General features: G+C 42.0%; 3 protein-coding genes across 4 annotated transcripts; 2 read left to right on the top strand and 1 right to left on the bottom strand.

The window, feature by feature from the left end:
* Nucleotides 1–5063: 5063 nt before the first annotated feature.
* LOC115204580 (heparan sulfate glucosamine 3-O-sulfotransferase 6) lies at nt 5064–9507 on the top strand. Its single transcript, XM_029770277.1, has 2 exons — nt 5064–5833; nt 8359–9507. Exons 1-2 carry the CDS (start codon nt 5358–5360, stop codon nt 8978–8980), a joined length of 1098 nt encoding a protein of 365 aa, XP_029626137.1. The 5' UTR covers nt 5064–5357; the 3' UTR covers nt 8981–9507.
* A 331-nt stretch (nt 9508–9838) lies between these two features.
* On the bottom strand, nt 9839–15603 carry LOC115195674 (germ cell-specific gene 1-like protein). Its single transcript, XM_029755825.1, has 4 exons — nt 15303–15603; nt 13725–13772; nt 10730–10841; nt 9839–10518 (listed from the first exon to the last, which is right to left on the bottom strand). Exons 1-4 carry the CDS (start codon nt 15601–15603, stop codon nt 10206–10208), a joined length of 774 nt encoding a protein of 257 aa, XP_029611685.1. The 3' UTR covers nt 9839–10205.
* A 5607-nt stretch (nt 15604–21210) lies between these two features.
* Nucleotides 21211–23519, top strand: LOC115202794 (recoverin-like). Of its 2 annotated transcripts, none has more exons than XM_029766835.1 (4): nt 21211–21236; nt 21308–21689; nt 22049–22160; nt 22313–23519. In XM_029766835.1, exons 2-4 carry the CDS (start codon nt 21309–21311, stop codon nt 22429–22431), a joined length of 612 nt encoding a protein of 203 aa, XP_029622695.1. In that variant the 5' UTR covers nt 21211–21236; nt 21308; the 3' UTR covers nt 22432–23519. The 2 variants fall into 2 exon arrangements, with proteins under 2 accessions (XP_029622695.1, XP_029622687.1); XM_029766827.1 differs by having other exon boundaries at nt 21216–21236; nt 21295–21689.
* Nucleotides 23520–25770: the final 2251 nt, after the last annotated feature.

The following is a 25770-nucleotide window of genomic DNA, read 5'->3' as shown; positions in this document are numbered from 1 at the left end:
TCTAATCAAGAGGATATATTGCCTTTCAGGACAGCAGTATAGTGCTCAGACCTTCACTCAACAATTACTAGTGTACTAGGGGGATTTGGAAAGTAACCTTATCCTTTGGACCGGTTTTGGAGAGAGAAAATACGGTTAGTGTAATGATACCGCACTGATGATATAAGGACAATGTTTGTTGAAAGAGCTGCTATTCCTACAGTACGTCACAGACACTTTTTTAGTTCCAATTAATGTAACATTTTGTATTAAATATTCATTGGACATGTTGAGGGCAGTTATATTGTGTGATAATAAGGAACGATTATTGTGGACCAGTGGTGACTAATTCATTTTCTGGGGGCGTTTTAAGCTTACATGATTGGGTATAGACCAAAGATACTTGAAGAGCAATACACCTTTTGAAAATAACACGACATAACAATCTCTTAGTACTCAGCTCAGAGGTCAAGAGTCTTATCTGTGATTGCAGGATGGGGAGGCGTACAAGGTAAAAATGTCACATGTGGGGCCACATTAGCATACTATTGTGAACAGGCCTCTGCATACATTTAAGAAGATCTCTATAGGTAATCTACTGGATTCAGAGAATTGGATTGAGATTCAGCACGTTGAAATAGAAGAGGAGCGGGTTCTATAGAAACAGTTAACAATACTATTATAGTCATTTCTCATAGTATACCTATTTATTTAAGAACATGTTTAGGAAAGTTTACCTTTACAAAGCACTAAGAACTAAAACAGAACCACAAGCCATGAAATAAATATTGGGAAGAAGTATTACAGCACAGTATTGATTTAACCTCACAACAGACCAATTGCCTTGGAGCAGCTGTGAGAAAGACCTGTCATTTCAGTTGCAGAAGAATATCTTCCTGTTAACTACAGAGAAGCAGCTCTGCTTCGTTATGAAGTAAGAAATGGCACATATATATTGATCACACTTACATGTATCTCCCTTCAGAGTTTGAGTGAGTTACCATCTTTATTTCCTGAGACTAACAATTCAACAGATGACACTTACCACTTAGCAGCAAACCTACAGTGGACAAATATCTCTATCACCCATCTAACATGATTTGAGTGTCACAATAGTATTGCAGTGGTACAGTATAACATTAACTCAGCAAAAAAAGAAATGTCCTCTCACTGTCAACTGCGTTTATTTTCAGCAAACTTAACATGTGTAAATATTTGTATGAACATGACAAGATTCAACAACTGAGACATAAACTAAACAAGTTCCACAGACATGTGACTAACAGAAATTGAATAATGTGTCCCTGAACAAAGGGGGGGGGGGGTCAAAATCAAAAGTAACAGTATCTGGTGTGGCCATCAGCTGCATTAAGTACTGCAGTGCATCTCCTCCTCATGGACTGCACCAGATTTGCCAGTTCTTGCTGTGAGATGTTACCCCACTCTTCCACCAAGGCATCTGCAAGTTCCCGGATATTTCTGGGGGGAATGACCCTAGCCCTCACCCTCCGATCCAACAGATCCCAGACGTGCTCAATGGGATTGAGATCCGGGCTCGTCGCTGGCCATGGCAGAACACTGACATTCCTGTCTTGCAGGAAATCACGCACAGAATGAGCAAAATGGCTGGTGGCATTGTCATGCTGGAGGGTCATGTCAGGATGAGCCTGCAGGAAGGGTACCACATGAGGGAGGAGGATGTCTTCCCTGTATTGCACAGCGTTAAGATTGCCTGCAATGACAACAAGCTCAGTCCGATGATGATGTGACACACCGCCCCAGACCATGATGGACCCTCCACCTCCAAATCGATCCCGCTCCAGTGTAACACTCATTCCTTTGATGATAAACGTGAATCCTGTCTGGTCCAGCGACGGTGGGTTTGTGCCCATAGGCGACGTTGTTGCTGGTGATGTCTGGTGAAGACCTGCCTTACAACAGGCCTACAAGCCCTCAGTCCAGCCTCTCTCAGCCTATTGCGGACAGTCTGAGCACTGATGGAGGGATTGTGCGTTCCTGGTGTAACTCGGGCAGTTGTTGTTGCCATCCTGTACCTGTCCCACAGATGTGATGTTCAGATGTACCGATCCTGTGCAGGTGTTTTTACACGTGGTCTGCCACCGCGAGGACGATCAGCTGTCCGTCCTGTCTCCCTGTAGCACTGTCTTAGGCGTCTCACAGTACAGACATTGCAATTTATTGCCCTGGCCACATCTGCAGTCCTCATGCCTCCTTGCAGCATGCCTAAGGCACGTTCACACAGATGAGCAGGGACCCTGGACATCTTTCTTTTGGTGTTTTTCAGAGTCAGTAGAAAGGCCTCTTTAGTGTCCTATGTTTTCATATCTGTGACCTTAATTGCCTACCGTCTGTAAGCTGTTAGTGTCTTAACGACCGTTCCACAGGTGCATGTTCATTAATTGTTTATGGTTCATTGAACAAGCATGGGAAACAGTGTTTAAACCTTTTACAATAAAGATCTGTGAAGTTATTTGGATTTTTACGAATTATCTTTGAAAGACAGGGTCCTGAAAAAGGGGCGTTTCTTTTTTTGCTGAGTTTATGACTGTTCACTGACAGAACTAACCATGTACACACACACACACACACACACACACACACACACACACACACGATCAGAGATGCTTGGGGCATGTGAGGCTGTGGAATGTCAGCCGTAGGAAGGTGAATTCAGTAGAGGGTAGCAGCAGCATCCTCACATCTTCACCCATCATTTCTCCACCCTATAATCCAATGTGGTCATTTTCCAGAACAAACAGGGATTTATCTGAGATAACAGACGCGTAAACATGTCTCTGCTTTCTAAAGTGATCTATAATCCCTACGTATTTACAATGCACCGGGTCTTATTAAACAATGATCCCAGATGTGATGCAGAAACCAGGTCACTGCACTGCACAGCAGGTATCCTGCATGACTGTAACGCCTCGATCACACCGACAGCGTTATTGTATTTTGGTACACCAGAAGTACATTAATTTCCAGTGGAATGCTGTGTTTGCCTTGCAGCATTGCATTGCAGAGGCATTGCAGTGCATTCTGTGTGGTGCATACGTTGGATTCATCGAATGTATGCATCATACTGTGTGCGTTTACGCTTGACAGAAATGGTAGCAGAAGGTGAATGTTGAACACACATATCCAGCTGATGCTGTGTATTTTAGGAAACCAGTGATGGACACTGTCTAATTTAGATGTAGATGAAAGCCTCTATTATTTTGCCAACCTTCAGATGTGAGTCTGGAAGAGAAAGACAGGGTCCCCGTATTGAATCCACATCATTGGTGGCAATACCTTGTGCTTTCACAGCAAACTGTTTGAATTCTCTCTTCAAATGAAATGAAATCAAATGTTATTTGTCACATGCGCCAAGTGCAACATGTGTAGACCTTACTGTGAAATGCTTACTTACAAGCCCTTAACCAACAATTCAGTTTTAAGAAAATATAATTAAGAAAATATTTACTAAATAAGATAAAGTAAAAAATAAATTACAAAAATAACACAATAAAATAACTTGTCCTATCTCACATGATCCTTGCTTCAAATGTAACAATAAATGCTTTGTTTAAACTATTGTGTTCCCACTGGGCAAAAACTGGTTGAATCAATGTTTCCCTGTCATTTAAAAAAAATCTTTGTTTAAATGTGATGATGTTGAATAAACGTGGAAAACTGATTGGATTTGAAAAAAAGACATCAACGTAAGGGAAAGTAGTCATTTTTTCACCCAACTTTTAACCTGAATCCAATGACATGGTGACATGTTTTGTTGATTTCATGTTGAATTCCCATTAGTTGACAACAAATGTAAATCAAAACTAGACGTTGAACTGAAGTTTGTGCCTGTGGGTTATTGTCACTGATATTTCCACAGCATATTATTTGATCCAATATGAATCTCCTGGTGCCTTCATTTATGCAAAGCTTGTTAAGGCTTCTCTCCACCTGAAGGCTTGTTAAGGCTTCTTTCCACGTGAAGGTCGTGAAGGTTTCTCTCCATGTGAAGGTTTCTCTCCATGTGAAGGCTTCTCTCCACGGAAAGGTTGTGAAGGTGTCTCTCCACGTGAAGGTTTCTCTCCATGTGAAGGCTTCTCTTCAGCCTCTTGCGTCTATTGTTTGTTCTAGCTTTTCACTTATAAGGATGTGCATTGGATTTCTGGTAAACTACATCTGAGTTTGAATCAGAAAGGGCATTATTTGATTATGATACCATGGATTGCTCTTTAAAGGTTCCACCAGAGTACACAGATCATATTAAATTAAGGGACATAAGTGGAGTTGTCTCCAATGTCAGATTGTACAGTGACCATTTCCTGGTAAACCGTGTAAGCTTACAATACCCAGTTTCCTGTTCAGAGGAGATTTCACAGTATCAGAAGTGACCCATATGACCCATAATGCAGTCATTATTGGGCTGTCCTTCCATAAAACAAGATTTTCACTATGATGCTGCAAAAACAAGCAGAATCAGACACAAACCCCCTCCCTGTATTACTTAATACCTCTGCCTGGAGATTATCCTGGTTGAATTACCAACGCTTCCTATTACGTCATAATGCCTATGTACAGGGCTTTCTGTCTGTGGATGCAAAGAACAATATTCAATCATTGCAAAACAATAATGTGTGGTAAGTCATGCAAGGAACCCCTGAAAAATCTGCATGATCAGCTGTTCCCATATATGCCTCAAAAACTGTAATATGAATTGCAAAAAAAATCTCTTTAACAAGTATCCTACTTTATTCACGCATAAATCAATATTTATTGAGGAAATTGTGACCTGAAAATGATGTCAAAGCTGAAATGAGTTCCCTTGTGGTGTTATTTCCCTCCTGACCAACATAATACCATAGCCTGAGGAAGGAAAGCAAATTGCCTGTCTAATGCAAACATTGAGAAAGAAAGTTAGCCTTAAGCTGCTGTTACAGGATCATGGCTCAACAGTTTATGTTTGAGCAGTGAAACCCGCCTTCTCTACCATCCCTCCAATCAAGGTAGAGCAGCACTGAAAGATGCGCACAGCATCTCCAGATGATGGTTAATATAGCAGTGTCAGATGAGCAAGAACATACTATACTAACTGTGTGTGGAAACATTACACCGTCGTTTATATCCAACAAAATATTGTTATTATAGAGAGAAGGAACAATTTATTGCGATGAACAGTTTAGAGATCAACAGCGTGTCAGTATGGGATGACAAGCGTATTTGGCACTTCGCTTGGAACAGCCGGCGCACCATGTTTTTGGGCATGGAATTATGATTATGTGCTTTTGCTTACAAGAATACCATATGTACCGAAAGAAGAGATGTGTTGTTCATAGAATGGCCTCAATTTGTTTGTGGGAGAAGGTATGGCTGGTTCTCATCACCTTCAACAAGACGTTCCGCGATTCCTGCATAAACTTCTCTTCATGTTCTCCCTTGCTGTGGTTTGCGCGTCGCTGTACTTCATTCTCTCCGGCTGCTGTGATTTTATTTTAGTGGATTCTGCGAAACATTTGAAGCAAACCTCTCAACTTTTACCGTTGACTGAGCTGTTGCAAAGGAAGAATGACTCATTTGAGAAGAGGGCTACAGATGTCGGTGCGCGCTCAGCATCCCCCGTCGGCAGCACAGGTGCGACAGGTGCAGTTGGTGCGCAATCAGCCAATGTTGGTAAGGACTGGACCGCAACAAGGAGACTACCCCAAGCAATCATCATAGGGGTGAAAAAGGGCGGAACACGAGCTCTTTTGGAATTCCTAAGACTTCATCCTGACATTCGAGCACTTGGCTCTGAACCCCACTTTTTCGACAGACATTACTCACGTGGGTTGAATTGGTACAGGTATGTACCTACCTACCTATCGATGATGATGATGATAATGGTGATGATGATGATTAGAATGATTAGAATGATAATGCTGAAACACACATTTGTGTTTGGTTGATATTTGTTTATATATATTTGATTGAAAGGAGGGTTTCATTGTTTGCGTTCTGATTATGTTTACAACTTGCAAAAGGTGAAGAATGATGCACATTCCTCCTTGGAATTGCTGCTTGCGCATGGTCAGCCGTGTGTATTGCAAGTTAAAGGGGTTATTTAATGGCTGGGAGAATTTCTCTATGGGCTGTCCTACATTTACTTATTTTTTAAAATGTGTTTAACCTTTATTTAACTAGGCAAGTCAGTTAAGAACAAATTATTATTTACAATGACGGCCTAGCCTCGTCAAACCCTAACCCGGATGACACTGGGCCAATTGTGCACCGCCCTATGGGACCCCCAATCACAGCCGGTTGTGATACAGCCTGGAATCGAACCAGAGTCTGTAGTGACACCTCTAGCACTGAGATGCAGTGCCTTAGACCGCACCACTCCGGAGCCCTACATGGCCCATACATACACTCTGAAGAACAACTGTACAATCAGTAACACAAATATTATCTACCATATTATTGGAGCAATGTTCTCTATGCCATTATGATTTTATCATTTTGACTGTTCTCCAAAAACAAATAAATTTACCAAACATTCCCCCAACTCCTGAACCTAACATCTACATGATCAATCAATCAAACTTTATTTATATAGCACATTTCTTACAACAAATGCATTTCAAGGTACTTGGGAACAGTGCCCCACAATATGGACCTTGTTTGATGTCTTGTGGTGAGCGGTTATTTTTCGTTTTTTTAAACAACTAATTGACCAACTTTGGTTCAATTATTTGAATTCCATTTTGTTCAGTTTTCTTCGGTGCGCTCAATGCGCTCATTGTACAGTTTCTCTAGAGATGCATCAGATCCAGCCTCAGCTGTGCGATGTAGTAAGGAGTTGTAGTTTCCAACAGGCCAATATTCTATTGTTTAGTGCGTAAAACGTGAGAATTAACTACAATGACCACAATCCCTTGCGCATCTACTTGTCCGGTCTTTGTTTCTTTTACCCCTGCTATGGAAGAGACAGAAGAATGTGCGATCACGAGGTGCTATAGAGCAGCTGTTGCTTCACGAGGGTTTATCTCTACCTGAAAATACTGTACATGATCTAAGTGATTGATATTTGTCATTCAGCAGTCATAAAAGTATGCCTTATTTACTTTGAAGGACTACAAAATTGTGATTTTGTCAGACTGCATAGACAGCAGCTCAATAGAGATGAGATGATGACTTAGAATTAAATATTAAAGTTATTAAATAAAACAAATGTAATATACACAACTGAAATATTTGATTAAAGTAATGTGAGTAAATGATGGTTGATAAGAGATAAGCAGTAATGGACAGTCACTACCATCATGTGACTTTTATTCATTGTTTTATTCTGTCTTGTTACAGCATTCAGGCCACACAATGCATAGTGCATTTAATGTTTCAAAAAATTATTGAAACTTGAAATTGAAAACCGTGATAATTTTTTTTATAATCGGACCGAACTGACCTCAAAAAGCACTAATCGTCAAAAAGCATTAATCTCTCAGCACTGTTGATGTCTGAAATATCATACTGTTCACAAAATGGAAATATTCATCAAGCTGCTTGATCAAAGTATAGCACCACATTGTCTAATGAGAATATGCACTGCAGTATGCATTGTTTCTGCTGAGAGGAAAATAATCAAGGCTCTTTATTGAAACACTACCCATGGAATTGAACTCGATCTTGATAATGGTTAGATAACAGCTCCAAGGGAGAGAAGCTGAGTGCAAATGCCAAGCGAGTCAATGCAACACAAAAGCTACATATTCTGACAGTGCCAAAATCTGTCTCCAAGGAAAATCTAAAGTGGGCTCACTAATGGAGTTTGCTTGTATTTGTGTGCTCCCTCCCTCCTCCTTTCTCCCAGTCTCTCTTTCTTTCTTCCTTCCTTTCTTTCTCTCTTGTCCTTCATCTGGATTTCTATTCTATTCTATTCAGGCAGACAGCCGAGTGTCTCTCCCTGGTAGCACATGCTCTTACAAGGGGTGTGTACGAGTTTCAGTGCCCCTCAGCCCTCGTTTAGTTGAATGGGAGTGTATTAACATCCGGCAGGGAGGAAGAGCTGAGTGAGGCTGGAGAGCACACTGGGGAAAACTATATAACACCATGTCAATTATTAAGAACCAGCAGGCCTGTTGGCTTCATTGGCACAGGATGACATAGAGATCTGTGGGGAGTGAGCATGACCAGATAGGTCATGGTGTTAAGGGATTATTCAGTCCCTTTATTTGGCTTTAGGCCTCAATCAATAGTACCTTGGATTGGTTGATGGTTATTCAAAGAATTAACCCTCTCTTTGATCTAAAACAAATGGATATGGTTATATTCTATTTTGACTGTGTTTTGTGTATTTGATATAAGATTGAACAGCCTCATTGTCCCTCTCAGGAACCTGATGCCCAAAGCTCTGGAGGGCCAGGTGGTCCTGGAGAAGACACCCAGGTACTTTGTGACGGCGGATAGCCCCGGCCGGATCCACGCCATGTCCCAGGAGGTCAAACTGATCGTGGTGGTGCGTGACCCTGTGACCCGCGCCATCTCTGACTACACCCAGATCATATCCAAGACTCCGGGCGTTCCCAGCTTCGAGACCCTGACGTTCCATAACGGGACGGAGGAGGCGTTGAAGGTGGACTCCCTGTGGAGCCCCATCTGGATTGGCCTGTATGCTCTGCACCTGGAGAGGTGGCTGGCCCACTTCCCCTTGGAGCAGATCCACTTTGTCCATGGGGAGAAGCTGGTGAGCGACCCTGCAGGGGAGCTGGGCAGAGTCCAAGACTTTCTGGGACTTCAGAGGATCATCACAGACAAACACTTCTACTTCAACAAGACAAAGGGTTTCCCCTGCCTGAAGAAGCCAGAGGGCAGCAGCAAGCCCCACTGCCTGGGCAGAACCAAGGGCAGGCCACATGCTGACATCCACCCTCAGGTCATCCTCAGGTTACGTCAGTTCTACCAGCCACACAACCTGCGCTTCTACCAGATGACAGGGCAGGACTTTGGCTGGTAGGATGGGAACTACAATGAGGTGGAAAATAGATGGTACCATCGTTACCATTCAAAACACAGGCTGCACGAAGAGGATACAGGACAAAGCTTGAATTGGTGTATTTTGTGACGGTCCTGATGTCATCTGGAGTAACTCAAGTCCTCATGAAACCTGTATTGGCAAACAAATCAAAACAGTCACACTTTATTTTGTGACAGTTAAACCGCAAGAAGTAACGTGAGTAATGCCATAGGCCTACTGTGTAACACCATGGACATACAGAGGAAAGTGACAGCGACATCCACGGTCGGAAAGCAGGTCCTCAGAACTCGTGTGAACTTACCCTTTACTCCACTAGATGGCAGTCCTTCACCATCAGCGGCTTAGACGTATTGTCGAAGTACTGTAAACGACTTGGGAAAATGTGGATATTTAAATATTCCCAAGTTATGAGGGGCATTTAAACCCATTTCCTCAATATTACCAAGAATCATAGGCAGATTCACAGTCTGTATTGTCCTTAATTTCTGACAAAGTTTGTGTTCAATACATTTCCTGTGTATGTTTATGGGTGCTGCCTTTTTCTTCATTACATTCTGAAGCAAATATTAAGATCCAACTTTCTCTCAAACACAAACTTACATACAGCACACATAAACATAAGCACCATATTGTAACCTACGGTACGTGTTGGAAATAGCCGTCTGTACACCAAGCATCCATATGGCAACTAGACTTGGCTGATATTTGCAGCCCCATGCCGCATGTGGCAACAAAACTACTAACATAGCTTGTAAAAACAGCTTTACCATCTGCTCCAGAATAACAGTCATGATAAGAATAGTCATGGCCTTGGCTCTAGAAACATACAGGAGGAAGTTGAGGACAAGTGTTGTTTATTCAGTCAGCTCCATGTTCCTTTAGCCATAATATTAGTAATGATCTTCTCAATGGGATCCATTATGCCCTATATAGTCCAGTGAGTTTGAGATCCTGTATATGAGAGCCAATTTATGGTCATTTTAATGAAGAGGTCACCAAGCCTGGTCCTGTAAAGCCTTATAGATCTCGTAGGCCCTGTTCTGATACTGTGAAAATGCATCCTTTCTTCCTCCCCTTTGTGTTTTGAATTGGAACCTATCCAATCATGTTGGAGCAGTCATAACCTCAATGAAGGGAGGATGGAAGGTACATTCTAACAGTATTGGAATGGGGCCCTGCAGGCCCAGGGTTGGTGACCACTGTCTTAGCAGTAGGCCTCTCCCTGTGGTTCTGTCATGCTGTCCAGGCCCACTACATAGGCTGCTCCAGTGGAGGGGTTGTGCCCATTGACAGGGAGGTCCAGATGCCCAGCATTTCCTTCTCTACTTGCAGGCACAGCCGTCAGGTACATGTCCCACATCTGCTCTTGCAGGTCCATCTCCAGCAGCTTCTGCTTGATCCTCAGCTTCTTCTCAATGTTCCGCCGCTTGTACTTGAACTCTACGATGGTCTTGGTGTACCTGTTCAGTGCTGTCACCGCAGAAGCCATGCAGGTGGCAAAGGAGCCCCATGCTAAGCTGGGGAGGGGGAAGAAGAAGTACAGAGGGTGTGATTAACCTCAGCATGCATGCTCTCTCCATCATGACTGTGCTACTATACATGGCCTCAGAATGCTAGCGTCGCTTAAAATTGCACGAGTATCACATAGCTGGGTATTAGAGTTTAATCAGAGACAACTCCTATTGTACAGCACCTAGTGTAATGGTAAGTGACCTAGTCAGTACATACATGTAGGACCAGCTGTAGTCCCAGGTCTTGGGCCTCCAGTCCTCCGGACCCATAGCCACAGCCAGCTGAAAGGCCGTGGTGAACATCATGTGGGCAACCATCCCCAAAAGGCCTGGATCCCGAGGGACACAACACAATACAAAACGCAAATAAAGTTGGTGAATGAAAACCTGAGATAATATATGAAACTATATATATATTTTGTATAATGGTTGTACCTTTCAAAAGCACTGGTATAAGTACAGCAAACAAATTGTATCTGCAATTGATATTAGTAGCCACACATGGCAGTATTGTACACATTATGAATTGAGGGCTATCAGTTTGGATACCTTTCACTTATTTTAAAAACCTTGCATGAGGACAGGTGTTGGTGTGAACAACATTGAGTGCAGTCCATTAATTTTCACCATGATCATGCTTCCTTATTCACTGGATATTCAGTTTATAGTATTACTGGGGAAGCTGATAGATTACATTAATACAGTTTCAGCCATTCCCCTTCATAACAATGACAGATAGAAGAGAGAAGGATGAAGAATCAAAGCTCACCACAGCACAGTGTTCCCTCTACTCTCGCTTTCTCTGCTGCCTCTTGGCCATCTCTCTGCCAACATTCTGCTCGTCTACAGCTGCTTTACTTGGGATTAATGCCCTAACAACCAGAGGAGGGGGTCAGGGGAAGGTGGGAGGGGAGGGGTGGGGGTACTCCTCTGGGTAGGCCTTGTCTTGGCCCAAAACCACTGCCCCGTCTCCAATCCGATTAGTCCAGAAACCAGCAAATCCCCAGAGGTATTGGATACACAGACCATAGACCACTGCTCTACGCGCTATGTTAGCACTTAGCTAGGCTAGCTTCCCTACAACTGTACCTCCCTGAGCAAGGCTCCCATCCCACCCTGCTACTATTATTGCTCTGCTTTTCTACTAACAAAATCATATTCATATTCACATTCATATTTGTACCACAGACCCAAGGAGAGTTAGCTGTAGGGATTCCACAAATTCTGTGGTGCATAAACCCCATTTTAAATGTGTATATTCACTCCTACTTACCCCTACAATACAGTTTGACAGATGGATAGCAACACAATAACTATTATTGACAATACAGTGAGTGAATCTAAATGAACATGACTCCTGATTGACATACATTTTCTCAACAACATCTTGATTTCCCTCCTATCAGCTTTGGAAATGGTCTTTGAAAGGATGAAAACTGTAGATTCAGCAGTGCACTGAATATCGTATCTGTAAAATTGAAATAATCCATTTAGGATATGGACTAGCCACAGTCACTCTGGCCGGTCTCTGCCTGCCTGGGATGGTTAGTGGGTTGCTTGCATGGTATTAGATGATGTAATCCCCTTGGTGGTTAGTGTTACACACAGACACGCTGGCCTCTGCTCTACTGTGGAGCTGGGACTCCCAAAGCCTGTCTACTGTAGGCTTTCTATCCAATTTGACCAGCCCAGTGCCAGCCTTAGTGTGACAGCGTGGCATGGAGGTTGACATGGCCTCTGGTCATTGAGAAACGGAGCCAGGGGATGTCCACTCACTATTGAGCCCCCTCTGTGAAGCTGACTTCATAGTTAAGGATGCAGGGAGATAATCAACTCCTCAATGGCTGGTGATCAGCTTTGAGTGACTGTATGAAAGTATTCTTTGATGACTTGTTCATTTGACAAATGGTGAACGTCACATTTTTTTAAAGAAATATGACTGTGTACATCATTCCCAGGCACAGATGTGTTACCTGACAGTGCGGTGAACATAGCAGCAAAGGCGTTGAGCTTCAGCTTGTTCATGATGCTGAGGCAAGGACACAGCTCTAACCACATGAGTACACCACCCGTGAACAGCAGGATGAGGTAGAGACACTCAGCTGTGATGCACAGCCACAGGACCCCTGGGAATAGAAGGAAGAGAGGAGTCAGTCAGAGTGAGTACTACTGTCGCCTCTAGAATCCACTTCCCTCTACTAAATAATCCCACCTATAGGAAGGGAGACATCAACTCCACAGACCCAGACAGGAAGAGACCCCTGAGCTCTCTGTAATGAGGTGCGTACTGGCGGCAGAGAAGTCAGGCGCAGGAGAGCGAAAACTGATTTACAACGGTGTCGTTTAATAAACATAAACCACCGTCAACAGAACAATACATGAAAGGGGTCAAACAAAACCCAGTAAACCAGCATACCATGCACAAGCACTACAACAAACAATTACGGACAAGGACGTGGGAGGGAACAGAGGGTTAAATACACAACATATAATTGATGGAATTGGAACCAGGTGTGATGGAAGACAAGACAAAACCAATGGAAAATGAAAAGTGGATCGGCGATGGCTAGAAGGTTGGTGACGCCGAACGCCGCCCGAACAAGGAGAGGGACCAACTTCGGCGGAAGTCGTGGCACTCTCTGTAGGCCTGCTCTGGTGGGACTTGGATAGAGACGACAGGTGCCACTGATAATAAGATGAAAGCTGCTTCTAATGTAAAACTACTACAACAGCTTTACTTTTGTTTTTAGACTGTTGTTTTGGATTTCCTAAGGAAGCACCGATTGCAGTCACGGTAGATTATGTTCCAGTAAAAAGCAAGAGTTGATGGACATTCCAAAAAAAGTTGCAGAGGAATAGTACACTTGTGAAAAAAATGAAATAAAGTCTATATATACTACCAATAACTTAATGGGTAGTGGGGTAGTGTTGCGTTTACCCATTCAATTATTGGGAGCACATATAGAGTGTATGACTGTCTTTATTTCTTTTCACAGCAGATTATGAACAATTGTTGATGCTTCATATAGATGTTGTTAAGAGAGTGAAAAAGGGGACACTTGCAAATGGCATCATCCTATAAAATCACTGTCTTGATATATTTTTGATGACTGGACTTATATAAAGTTGTGGTCAAGAGGACAATATAGATTTATCAGGGCTTTACACTACTAGACTGAAAGATAATCGTTTTATAAATGGGTTTTACCTACCTTTTTCATGGTCAGGTGCAATGTCTTTAAAGTCTCTGCAGTTAAATCCTGGAAGCAAAGAAACATTCATTTAGTTCATGTAGCCTAGTCTGGTTCTTTTTCTTATCTTCTTATGTAAATTGTAGTTGTAGAAATAGGTAATGCAATCAAAACAAATTTTACCCTTCTTCGTTATTTTCTATAGATGAAATATAAATGTGTTAGTATGTACAGAAGCATCAGCTAAATGGTTATTATCAGGATTTTCACCTTCATGTTGTTTGACTGATTACTCCCCAAGATAAATCTCCAGTCCTCATGTCTTCAGTCCTTTTTCTATCCCACCAAGCTGCTTGTTCTGGCACACCTCAGGACTGGCTACTGCTGACTCTCACAGCTGTTTGTTCTGTCACACCTCAGGACTGGTTACTGCTGACTCTCACAGCTGTTTGTTCTGTCACACCTCAGGACTGGCTACTGCTGACTCTCACAGCTGTTTGTTCTGTCACACCTCAGGACTGGCTACTGCTGACTCTCACAGCTGTTTGTTCTGTCACACCTCAGGACTGGCTACTGCTGACTCTCACAGCTGTTTGTTCTGCCACACCTCAGGACTGGCTACTGCTGACTCTCACAGCTGTTTGTTCTGTCACACCTCAGGACTGGCTACTGCTGACTCTCACAGCTGTTTGTTCTGTTACACCTCAGGACTGGCTACTGCTGACTCTCACAGCTGTTTGTTCTGTTACACCTCAGGACTGGTTACTGCTGACTCTCACAGCTGTTTGTTCTGTCACACCTCAGGACTGGTTACTGCTGACTCTCACAGCTGTTTGTTCTGTCACACCTCAGGACTGGCTACTGCTGACTCTCACAGCTGTTTGTTCTGCCACACCTCAGGACTGGCTACTGCTGACTCTCACAGCTGTTTGTTCTGTTACACCTCAGGACTGGCTACTGCTGACTCTCACAGCTGTTTGTTCTGCCACACCTCAGGACTGGTTACTGCTGACTCTCACAGCTGTTTGTTCTGTCACACCTCAGGACTGGCTACTGCTGACTCTCACAGCTGTTTGTTCTGTTACACCTCAGGACTGGCTACTGCTGACTCTCACAGCTGTTTGTTCTGTTACACCTCAGGACTGGCTACTGCTGACTCTCACAGCAATCATAGCAAATCAATGTTGGGTCACAGAGTTCTGCAAGCATTTCAATTATTGCACTCAATGATCTCCATACTGTAAAACTCCTACTAAAACTGATGCATCGTTATAACGTCAGTCCATTTCAGTAAAATCAACACAAGTAACCTGATACCAAATAGAACATTACTTTTAGCTTATTTTATCAAATCTCAAAGACTAAAAAAAGACAAAACAACATCATGATGTAATTGTGCAAGTAAATAGTAGACTGTCAAATCATTTGCATCTTGATCTTATTTTAGTCTCTCCCAATGTACTTCCTCCTTCACTTCCTGTTGTAATGTACCCAAACCACATCAGGTTTAGAGAGCATGGTCACACAGGACCAGATGCTGAGCGGCCAACATAGTCGCATGTTCTATTTCAACATTTCTGCAAGTTGAACGTCATTTACCATTCATGTCAGCAGCCTGCTCACAGGAGAAGAAGATGCCGGTGTGGAACTTCCTCATCAGGAACTTCTCTTCTCCCGACTCCCAGATGTACTGCACCAGCCTGCTGTCATTGATGTTACTGCTGTTGAAGCGAATGCAGTACGACTGCCTGGTCGTCACCGGCCCCGTGCAGAAAGGCTTGACCACCTTCCTGGTCCCCTCGCACCAGAAGCTAGTGGTCACTGCTGACAGGGCACACGTAAATGCTACAATGTTGAGGGTGAGCGCCAGGGACCCCCGCAGACTGCACTCTGTCCCCATACTGGAGGCTGGGCAAAATGAAATAAAATGAAAAAGCAACTAATCCAGGCTTTCGATATGTCGCTGCCGTGTTTCGCCTCTCAAATATATCTCAAATCTTCATAATCTTGTGGCATTTGAGGTTCCTTGAGTGATGCTGTATGTACATCTCTCCTGTGGCTCTAAGGATGTGCTGCCTGCTACCTTTATTGAAGGATTCCTTCTCTTCCTTGCTTACGCTCCCTTATACTCCAATCCTCCAATCACTCTTTTTGTCTCTCCCTTGTTAGTTTGAACTCTCTCTCTCTTTTCTCTTCTGCTTGCTGTGGTCTCTTTTTCTCCCATCTTTCTCCACCCACTCACCAAATGCGTAATTTATTACTCAGGACAAATTATATGCTAGACCTCAATTTTATTGTCATATCTCAACCTAGGCGTTTTTTTTGAGCATAGTAATAAAAAAGATTAATTTGGGCTTACTCTTTAATCTGGAACAAGGCTCTCGCCAATGCCAACATTGGACTGGACATGTTCTGGCATAGTTGGGCATTACTGATGCATGTTTTCACAAACTACACTGAGTGTACAAAACATTAAGGGCACCTGCTCTTTCCATGACATAGACTGACCAGGTGAATCCAGGTGAAAGCTATGATTCCTGATTGATGTCACTGGTTAAATCCACTTCAATCAGTATAGATGAAGGGAAGGAGACAGGTTAAATAAGGATTGTAAAGCCTTGAGACAATTGAGACATGGATTGTGTATGTGTGCCATTCAGAGGGTCAACGGGCAAGACAAAATATTTCAGTGCCTTTGAAAGGGGTATGGTAGTAGATGCCAGGCGCACCGGTTTGACGGTGTCAAGAACTGCAACGCTAATGGGTTTTTTACGCTCAACATTTTCTCGTGTGTATCAAGAATGATCCACCACCCAAAGGACATCCAGTCAACTTGACACAACTGTGGGAAGCGTTGGAGTCAACATGGGCCAGAATCCCTGTGGAACGCTTTTGACACCTTGTGGAGTCCATGCACCGACAAGTTGATGCTGTTCTGAGGGCAAAAGGGGGTACAACTCAATATTAGTTTTGTACACTCAGTGTATAATTTAATCATACTGTACCTGCTATCATAAAGGTCAGATCAACTCAACGTGTGACAGTGACTTTAGGTTGTGAAACACACATTATTGCATGAGGCTGCAGATCAAGCATCAACATGTGTGCATGCAAAGTAAATCTGTTCCTATTTGATAGCCTGGTGATTGGCTTATGCAGGATGTTACATGCAAATGTAGGAAAACTGCTTTGGGAAATAGGCTTAAGAGATGACATGTTGGGAGAAAGGATCCTGCATTTTCTTCAACTGATTTGTCTTGTCCATAACTACTCTCCACTAGGCCAATGAATACCAAGAGGGCAGCAAGTGCCACTTCCTTCACTGATCAGCAGTTGTGACCTACCTATTGGAGTTCAGTGCATGGAGCTGACTTGAGTGACACAGAATGGACACAGGGTCACAGGTATCTAAACATCTCCACTGTGTTGGTGAGGTGCAGTAATTCTTGACATGGAGCTAACATCCAACAACACTGAATGATTGTTTCTGTTTTGATACTGACATTTGTACTCAGCTTTCTGAGAGACCAAACGTTTCTGCACAGACCGTAAAAACAAAGGACCCAGAAGGATTGTTAGATCAGGGAATGAGGAATTAATTCCTCATGGCAGAAATTACACAGTACACTGTGGAACTACCATGATAATGCTTAGTAATGATATTACATCTTATGTAATACCAAGCTTTAAATGTACTCTCTTGTGACTTAATGGGGCAGTGTCACTTAATAGATCCAACAGAAAACAGAGATGACAGAGATGACTCTGCAGATTCAAGTGGTGCGGAAAACAGGTCAATAAAACGGATGTGTAATCAATCAATATTGGACATAATATTGGACACCTCCTATTGGAAAGTAAGGCAAACCCAGTGAGCTGAGAGTATACGATTGCAGCACAACAATGTTCTGTCATAAATTCTGTAAACATAATCCATATGTTTGTATATTGCCTTCCATGTGCTATTTGCCTTAAAAAGGCACAAATACCAAAACATTACTTTCAAGTGAGTGGAACCAGACCAAGGGTTTGAGACATTTTTCTTTGTATTCTTGTGGTCATCTTTCAATTCTGTGGTATGTTGAGGGTTGGGTAATATTTTCCCTAGGAGATATAGTCTACCCTTGATTACGGAGCTGTCTTAGTTGATTTACAATATTATGTGCAATGATATGCTTATGACCCAATTATTTTGAGTCCATACTGTTTGAGGGGATTTTGATATATAATTTTGGAATGTACACTTGCCAAATGCCCAAAGTCTATATCTTCACCAGCTCCAGAGTAGTGCTGAAAAACATTCCCCAACAACTATCTACTTCCAATTCCCCCTATTCTTATATAACAACCAATAAAAAAATTAACATGATTTCCCCTCTCAACTATGCCTGTATTGTTTTTGTTTTTGGCCAGAATCCACAATTTACAGAATCAGAAATGACCAGCAGTAGATGAAACATGCAACCTTAAAACTCTAAGTTTACAAAGGTATTCCAGCAAAAATCAGGATTATCCTCAATCTGAATCCTTTCATGTTTGCCAGGCGAACTGAGCACCATTGATGGATGAGGACATTGACCTTGTTCAACCCCATGTAGATACACACTGCTCTGAACACATCAGCACACTCAGCTGTTGTCCAGGCTCCTGGATGTCATGAGAAGCATGCATACACTGGGCTGTACAGAAGCAAGAAAACATAATATAGGAATACATTTGGACCTGATATACTTGTGAGAGTTTAGATGCCAATGTAAGAAATGTTGATTTTGGCATCATGATGGTACTGTAGGCTGCTATGTCCTGAGGCTCTACAGACAACACCACTCAGTGTGTTGTTATGGATTTAGATGTCCACTTCTTTCTTTTGCTGTAAATAGCCAGGAAATTATTATAACTGGAACTCAACTTACACTATTATATCCTGACCATTATAAAGATATAAACATCAGTAAAGACTAAAACATCAATCTAATTTCCCACCAACACATTTTTTACAGTAGTATTTCTTAATGCTGCTTACATATATTTGAGATACTGTGATTGGGTTAACTTGCCATCTGATAATGCCCGAGAAATTCCAGATTGATGGCATAGGAGTGCTTTGAGTGCTTAATCCATTAAAATGTTCAGTACATAAATATGAGTTAGGGATCCATCTGGCTGAACATTGTGCTCAGCAGTTATGATTTGCACAACTATGTTTGTGTCCCCTGTGTCACACTGCCATCACGTCAGACATAAGCTGGTTACACTAGCTTCATTCCCTCTATGACGTCAGTTGGTTTTACTAGGTAACACATTAGATCAAGACCTAAGCTGATATGAGCTCTGCTGGCGCTGCCAAAACTAAAATGAGATGCAGTTAAATTAATAAAACATTCACACACACCATCCCACCAAAATACCCTGAAAACCCTGAAAGTTATTTAGGTACGGTATAAAGTTCTAAAGATATACGGTATAAAGTTATAAAGATGCTGACATTAACACCAATACCATTTCCCCCCATTGTGTCATAGATGATCAGACGTACAGTACTGTAAACGGGTTGCTTAGACTTCACTCTCTTGTAACAAGAGGGCAACGCAAATACCTTGAGCTGAGCTCAGCACAGTGACATCTTAGCCTGGTACCTACACAACATGCACTAACACCATAACACACATAATGCTAATTGTCTCACTATCATTTACAGTTTTTATGCTGTTAATACCATTGCCAGTCATAACAATTTACTTGAAGAGGGTATTATAGGCTTCCATATTATTGATCATTCAAATAATAATTCTGAATTTCAAATCAAGTACTCCAGAGAACGCGCTTCCACTGCTCCAGAGTCCAATGGCAGCGAGCTTTACACCACTCCAGCCGACGCTTGGCACTGCGCATGCTGATCTTAGGCTTGTGTGCAACTGCTCGGCCATGGAAACCCATTTCATGAAGGTCCAGAATAACAGTTATTGTGTTGATGTTGCTTCCAGAGGCAGTTTGGAACACGGTAGTGAGTGTTGCAACTGAGGACAGACGATTTATACGTTCTACACGCTCCAGCACTCGGCGGTCCCATTCTGTGAGCTGTTGTTGCTCCAAGACGTTTCCACTTCACAATAGCAGCACTTACAGTTGACCGGGGCAGCTCTAGCAGGGCAGAAATTTTACAAACTGACTTGTTGGAAAGGTGGCATCCTATGACGGTGCCACATTGAAAGTCACAGAGCTCTTCAGTAAGGCCATTCTACTACCAATGTTTTGTCTATAGGGATTGCATGGCTCTGTACTCAATTTTATACACCTGTCAGCAATGGATGTGGCTGAAATAGCTCAATCAACAAATTTGAAAGGGTGTCCACATACTTTGAGGATGTAGTGTATAACAAAGTTTCCTTGTTTAAATCACTACCTTCTGTAACCAATACTGAAATAAAAATTAAGACTTGCTTTACAACACTACATAAAAAACTTCACATCTGTCAATGACATGGCAATGTTGACATGGTCTGAGCAGGGTCATCTAATATGGGTGTCAATATTGGCAAAGACTCTGTGGAAACATTCATCATTTTCAGGAATTTAATCTAAATTAGCCAACTTTTCTAATTCCGCTGAGCATTAGCCAGTTCTAGTAGAGGAGTGTATGATGCTGTGACAGAGCTGTCAGAGTAAAGCCATCACTCTCACAGCACAGCACTTACTCAGCTCAATTCCTGAATTCATTGAGGTCCAATTACTAAAACAGCAGATGGTCCAGTAATCTGCCATGAGACTGTTACAATGGAGAGACAATTCATCTCATCTCCCTATGCTAGCTACAGGGACAGCCCCGAGCTGCTTCACAGACACGAATACCCTGCTCTACAGGTGGGCTGAAACTTGCACACCTTTCACCCTGCTCATTCACATATCTTGTTTACCACAAACCAGGTAGCCGGCAGGTAGCCTAGTGGTTAGAGCGTTGGACTAGTAACAATAAAGGTTGCAAGATTGAATCCCCGAGCTGACAAGATAAAAATCTGTCGTTCGGCCCCTGAACAAGGCAGTTAACCCACTGTTCCTAGTCCGTCATTGAAAATAAGAATTTGTTCTTAACTGACTTGCGTAGTTAAATAAAGGTAAAATAAAAGTTAAGTCAGTGAACATCACTGTAGTGTCAACTACAATAGGTGAAATAGGACGGTAGTATCAGTATTTTTTTTATGGAAATCATGTAACATCGTTATTTTGGCAACAATGGACATATTACATCCAGAAAGCTCAATCTAATCCTTGGCTAATCTTAAACTGTATCAACCTGTATTATGCAAAGCTTGATGTCATTGTGCCTGTATGATGCACACACTACTACCTCATTGGACCCTAGAAAATATGTCAACCTCGTATGACGTAGTTATCCTCTTTATCTTCAAGACAGCTTGTCTGGTATTTAAGTAGCGATGACCATAATCCTGTTCAGCACATTGTGAAGTGGTCAGGGTGAGAAGGAGAGTCAGACCAAGTCCGGAAGAAGCCAACAGGAGGTTTCCTCCAAGTCAGGTGAGAGAGGTAGTACACACAAAACAAGAAAAATAACAATATTATCCCTTCACCATAGTGTTTCTTTGCAGCATGGGGAATTCTAAGAGTGGGGCACTGTCCAAGGAACTTCTGGAGGACCTGAAGTCCAATACTAAGTACAACGAGGCCGAGCTGTGTGTCTGGTACCAGTCCTTCCTCAAGGAATGCCCCACAGGCAGGATCACCAAGGAGCAATTTGAGGGCATCTATGCCAGCTTCTTCCCTAATGCAGACCCTACTGAGTACGCAAGGCATGTCTTTAGGAGCTTTGATACCAACGCAGATGGTCAACTGGACTTTAAGGAGTACATTGTGGCCCTGCACCTTACCTCCGGAGGCAAGACCCTGCAGAAGCTCGAGTGGGCCTTCGCCCTCTACGACGTGGATGGAAACGGAACCATCAGCAAAAATGAGATCCAAGAGATTGTTAAGGTACAAAAACAAACAATTTCTCTGCCTCTAGTGTGTAGACACAGTGGTGGTGGTGGTAGTTACTGAACCACACAGTATACAAAATGGACATAAACAAAGATTTTAGTTACAACCAAAAAGTGCAACAAGATGAATCAAATTAAAAGCAGAACATATATTATTTCATACATTTGTGAAATGATAAGGTGAATTGTTTAATATTCTACGTATTCAGTCATCCCGTAACAATATGATGGGAGAACAATCTTCATGTAGTCTGCATTTCATGAACTGTGCTATTATAGTGCATGTGCTGAATTCAGTATTTAATCTACATTTGAAAGTTACATGTTTTTCCTTATTGTTTGATTGCTTTACAGTCAATATTTAACATGATCCCTGAGGAAGACCAAAACGACCTGCCTGAAGATGAGAACACACCTGATAAGAGAGCAGACAAAGTCTGGGACTTTTTTGGAAAGAAAGAAGATGGTAATTTTGATTGTGTAGAATTTTGTAAATGCGATACGATGAGAAGTTCTGGCATGAGAGACTTCTAATGAGTTTTGCACAATTAGACACATTAAATAGACAACCATAATAATGCTGATTCAGTAATGACATTTTCTATGTTTCCTTTCCAGACAAGATTGCAGAGAGGGAATTCATTCAAGGAGTGATGGACAACAAGGACATCCTACGGTTGATTCAGTATGATGAGCCCCAGAAAATCAAGGACAAACTGAAGGAGAAGAAACAATAGCTTTCAGACAAAAGCATTCTTTTGAATTCTATAAGACTGTTCAGAGCTTTACTGTTTACAAACACAACTCTCCTGCCAGACCTGGGCTCTTTGTGCGCTAGGCAACATTGCCATACACATTGAAGTACCGCACATTGTGGTGGATGACCTGTTTGTCTATGAGCCACCTGGACTTTTCTTCCCACTCAAATAACTGTTCCGTGCTCTAGAATTATGGCTATTCTTTTCTATTTCGTAATGAAATAATGGTTTCCAAGATTCTGTTGCCTGCTGCTGTGTTCACTTGCGTTCATTAGTTTAATAAAGAGAAAGTCACCAGGAAAGGACCCACTGGGCACACACTGGTTGAATTAATGTTGTTTCCATGATATTTATATGAAATTATGTCGAACCAACATTGAATTGACATCTGTGCCCAGTGGGGAGCTCCTTATGAAGGGAATTAGGCTGAAGTTAACAATCCCTGTCTTACTATCAATCCTATTAGTATGTGAAGGTCAGTTTAGAAACATCCTGGCAGAGGTTTCTTATTAAGGTAATCATGTCTATAGAATGTGTCTTATAATGTGCTTAGCAAGACTGAAACCTCATACAATGTACAGTATTCAACTGGTAGAACAAAGGAAAAGGAGTATTTTTCTTGAATATTGTTGACATTTTGTTGACGCTGTCAGAGACTGCTGGAAACTATATAATACAAAAACACTGTGAAAAAAGACATTATAAAGCGGTTCTAAAAAACATTTAAATGAATAAATATATATACTGCTTTGAGTGAACATGCAGATTGGTCACTTCAGGTAGCTACGTTTTTAAAGGGATTTAGGTAGAGAAAATTAGTAAATGTGATATGTAATATTCAATTTTTGTTGAAAGATTCAATGCATTCTAAAAAGAGCAATACAGATGTGCTTTCAAAAATTGTCTGCCTGGTCCTGAGGGAATGAGATTTCTCTCTTGTTTGCATTTTTATTGACCTTCAATAAGCGTGTATTTAAGTGTGTAGAGTTGTTACTTTGTTTTGAAATGGTATCATCCTGAATTTGATCATATAAAACACCCTATGTTGGTTTATATTGTTAAAGAGACATACTACAGTATCAAATACAATAACAGTCTTTGTTTACAAGAACAATAGTAAACATAACTAAATTACCATAATTGCAATCTAAAAGAATGGCTCAATAGTGTTAATGAGATTGAGGAGCAGCCTCAAACTATGAGAATAGAAAGGTTCAGAACTTTTGTGAAACACCACAGCACAGTTGAAAAATATATGGCAAGTAGAAATCAAAACTAGAGCTAGATGGGAGGGACTAAAGGGTAGCTGAAGGGTGGGACTAAAGGAAGAGGGATAACTAAGGTATAATGTACTGTGTCTGTAAAATGTATTGTATAAGCAGGAAGTATAAGTCGAAGTATTGTTGTCCATTAGTTTACTCCAATTAGGAGAGGGGTGGTAGGGTTAGGAGAAAATAATAAAGAAGAAAAAAAATTATATTGGATATGATGCAAACAATTACATTGATAGAACCCACAATCTATCTGCTATATTAAAGATGATCTAGATTGAGGAGCAGCCCGCTCCATACATTACACACGTCAAATAATTCATTACAGAACATGTGCTTTAACTCCAATCATGTCATCTTGGCACTGAACTTGTCCAAGCTGTAAGGTCAGAATTACAGGGCTTGACTCGTTCTCTCTCTAAAGCCTGATTTGGCTCCCAGTAATGCATGGCCTGGTTTCATGTCAATATTCCCCCACCTGGCCTATCTCCCTGGATCTCCCTGGCCAATCCACAGACAGTCAGAGGGGAGGGGATTGACTGTAAAAGCCGGAGTCATAAAACTGAATTTCATCTGCTTATTGGGATGAATCCAATTCATTTAAACATGTCCCAGAACTTGAAGTAAGCCAAACTGTATGTAAGCCAGTATATGATAATGAAGCAAAACCCTTTTAAGTCTTGTCAAATCGTATTTCAAAGGAAATGATTTATTGTAGACACAGCATTCTACAGTATATTGTCTGGACAAAGGTCACCAATGATTTGACATTTCTTTAAAGATTGGAAACATTTCAATTGATGTACATGAGAAATGGAAATCAGTTAACAAAAGGCAATTAAATCAACATTAACATTACTACAAAATGACTGGTTAAGTTAAGTACATTAACTTCTAATGTAAGAACTTTACCATAACACATATAACATTGACACATACTGTAGCAGGATAACTTATACAATAAGTACAACATTTCAATCTGTATTAGTTTGGGATAGAATAATGCAAATCATTTCAGTGGTATTTTCATATTTTCTCATCGAGAAACAATGTGGATAAGGCATGTATACTGCTAAAAAAAATAAAGGGAACACTTAAACAACACATCCTAGATCTGAATGAATGAAATAATCTTATTAAATACTTTTTTCTTTACATAGTTGAATGTGCTGACAACAAAATCACACAAAAATAATCAATGGAAATCCAATTTATCAACCCATGGAGGTCTGGATTTGGAGTCACACTCAAAATTAAAGTGGAAAACCACACTACAGGCTGATCCAACTTTGATGTAATGTCCTTAAAACAAGTCAAAATGAGGCTCAGTAGTGTGTGTGGCCTCCACGTGCCTGTATGACCTCCCTACAACGCCTGGGCATGCTCCTGATGAGGTGGCGGATGGTCTCCTGAGGGATCTCCTCCCAGACCTGGACTAAATCATCCGCCAAGTCCTGCACAGTCTGTGGTGCAACGTGGCGTTGGTGGATGGAGCGAGACATGATGTCCCAGATGTGCTCAATTGGATTCAGGTCTGGGGAACGGGCGGGCCAGTCCATAGCATCAATGCCTTCTTCTTGCAGGAACTGCTGACACACTCCAGCCACATGAGGTCTAGCATTGTCTTGCATTAGGAGGAACCCAGGGCCAACCGCACCAGCATATGGTCTCACAAGGGGTCTGAGGATCTCATCTCGGTACCTAATGGCAGTCAGGCTACCTCTGGCGAGCACATGGAGGGCTGTGCGGCCCCCCAAAGAAATGCCACCCCACACCATGACTGACCCACCGCCAAACCGGTCATGCTGGAGGATGTTGCAGGCAGCAGAACGTTCTCCACGGCATCTCCAGACTCTGTCACGTCTGTCACGTGCTCAGTGTGAACCTGCTTTCATCTGTGAAGAGCACAGGGCGCCAGTGGAGAATTTGCCAATCTTGGTATTCTCTGGCAAATGCCAAACGTCCTGCACGGTGTTAGGCTGTAAGCACAACCCCCACCTGTGGACGTCGGGCCCTCATACCACCCTCATGGAGTCTGTTTCTGACC

This window comes from Salmo trutta, chromosome 1 (genome assembly GCF_901001165.1).
Source record: "Salmo trutta chromosome 1, fSalTru1.1, whole genome shotgun sequence".
In the NCBI taxonomy this organism is placed as follows: domain Eukaryota; kingdom Metazoa; phylum Chordata; class Actinopteri; order Salmoniformes; family Salmonidae; genus Salmo; species Salmo trutta.
The sequence above is the reverse complement of the archived record's forward strand: the minus strand, read 5'-3'. Positions and strand labels throughout refer to the sequence as shown.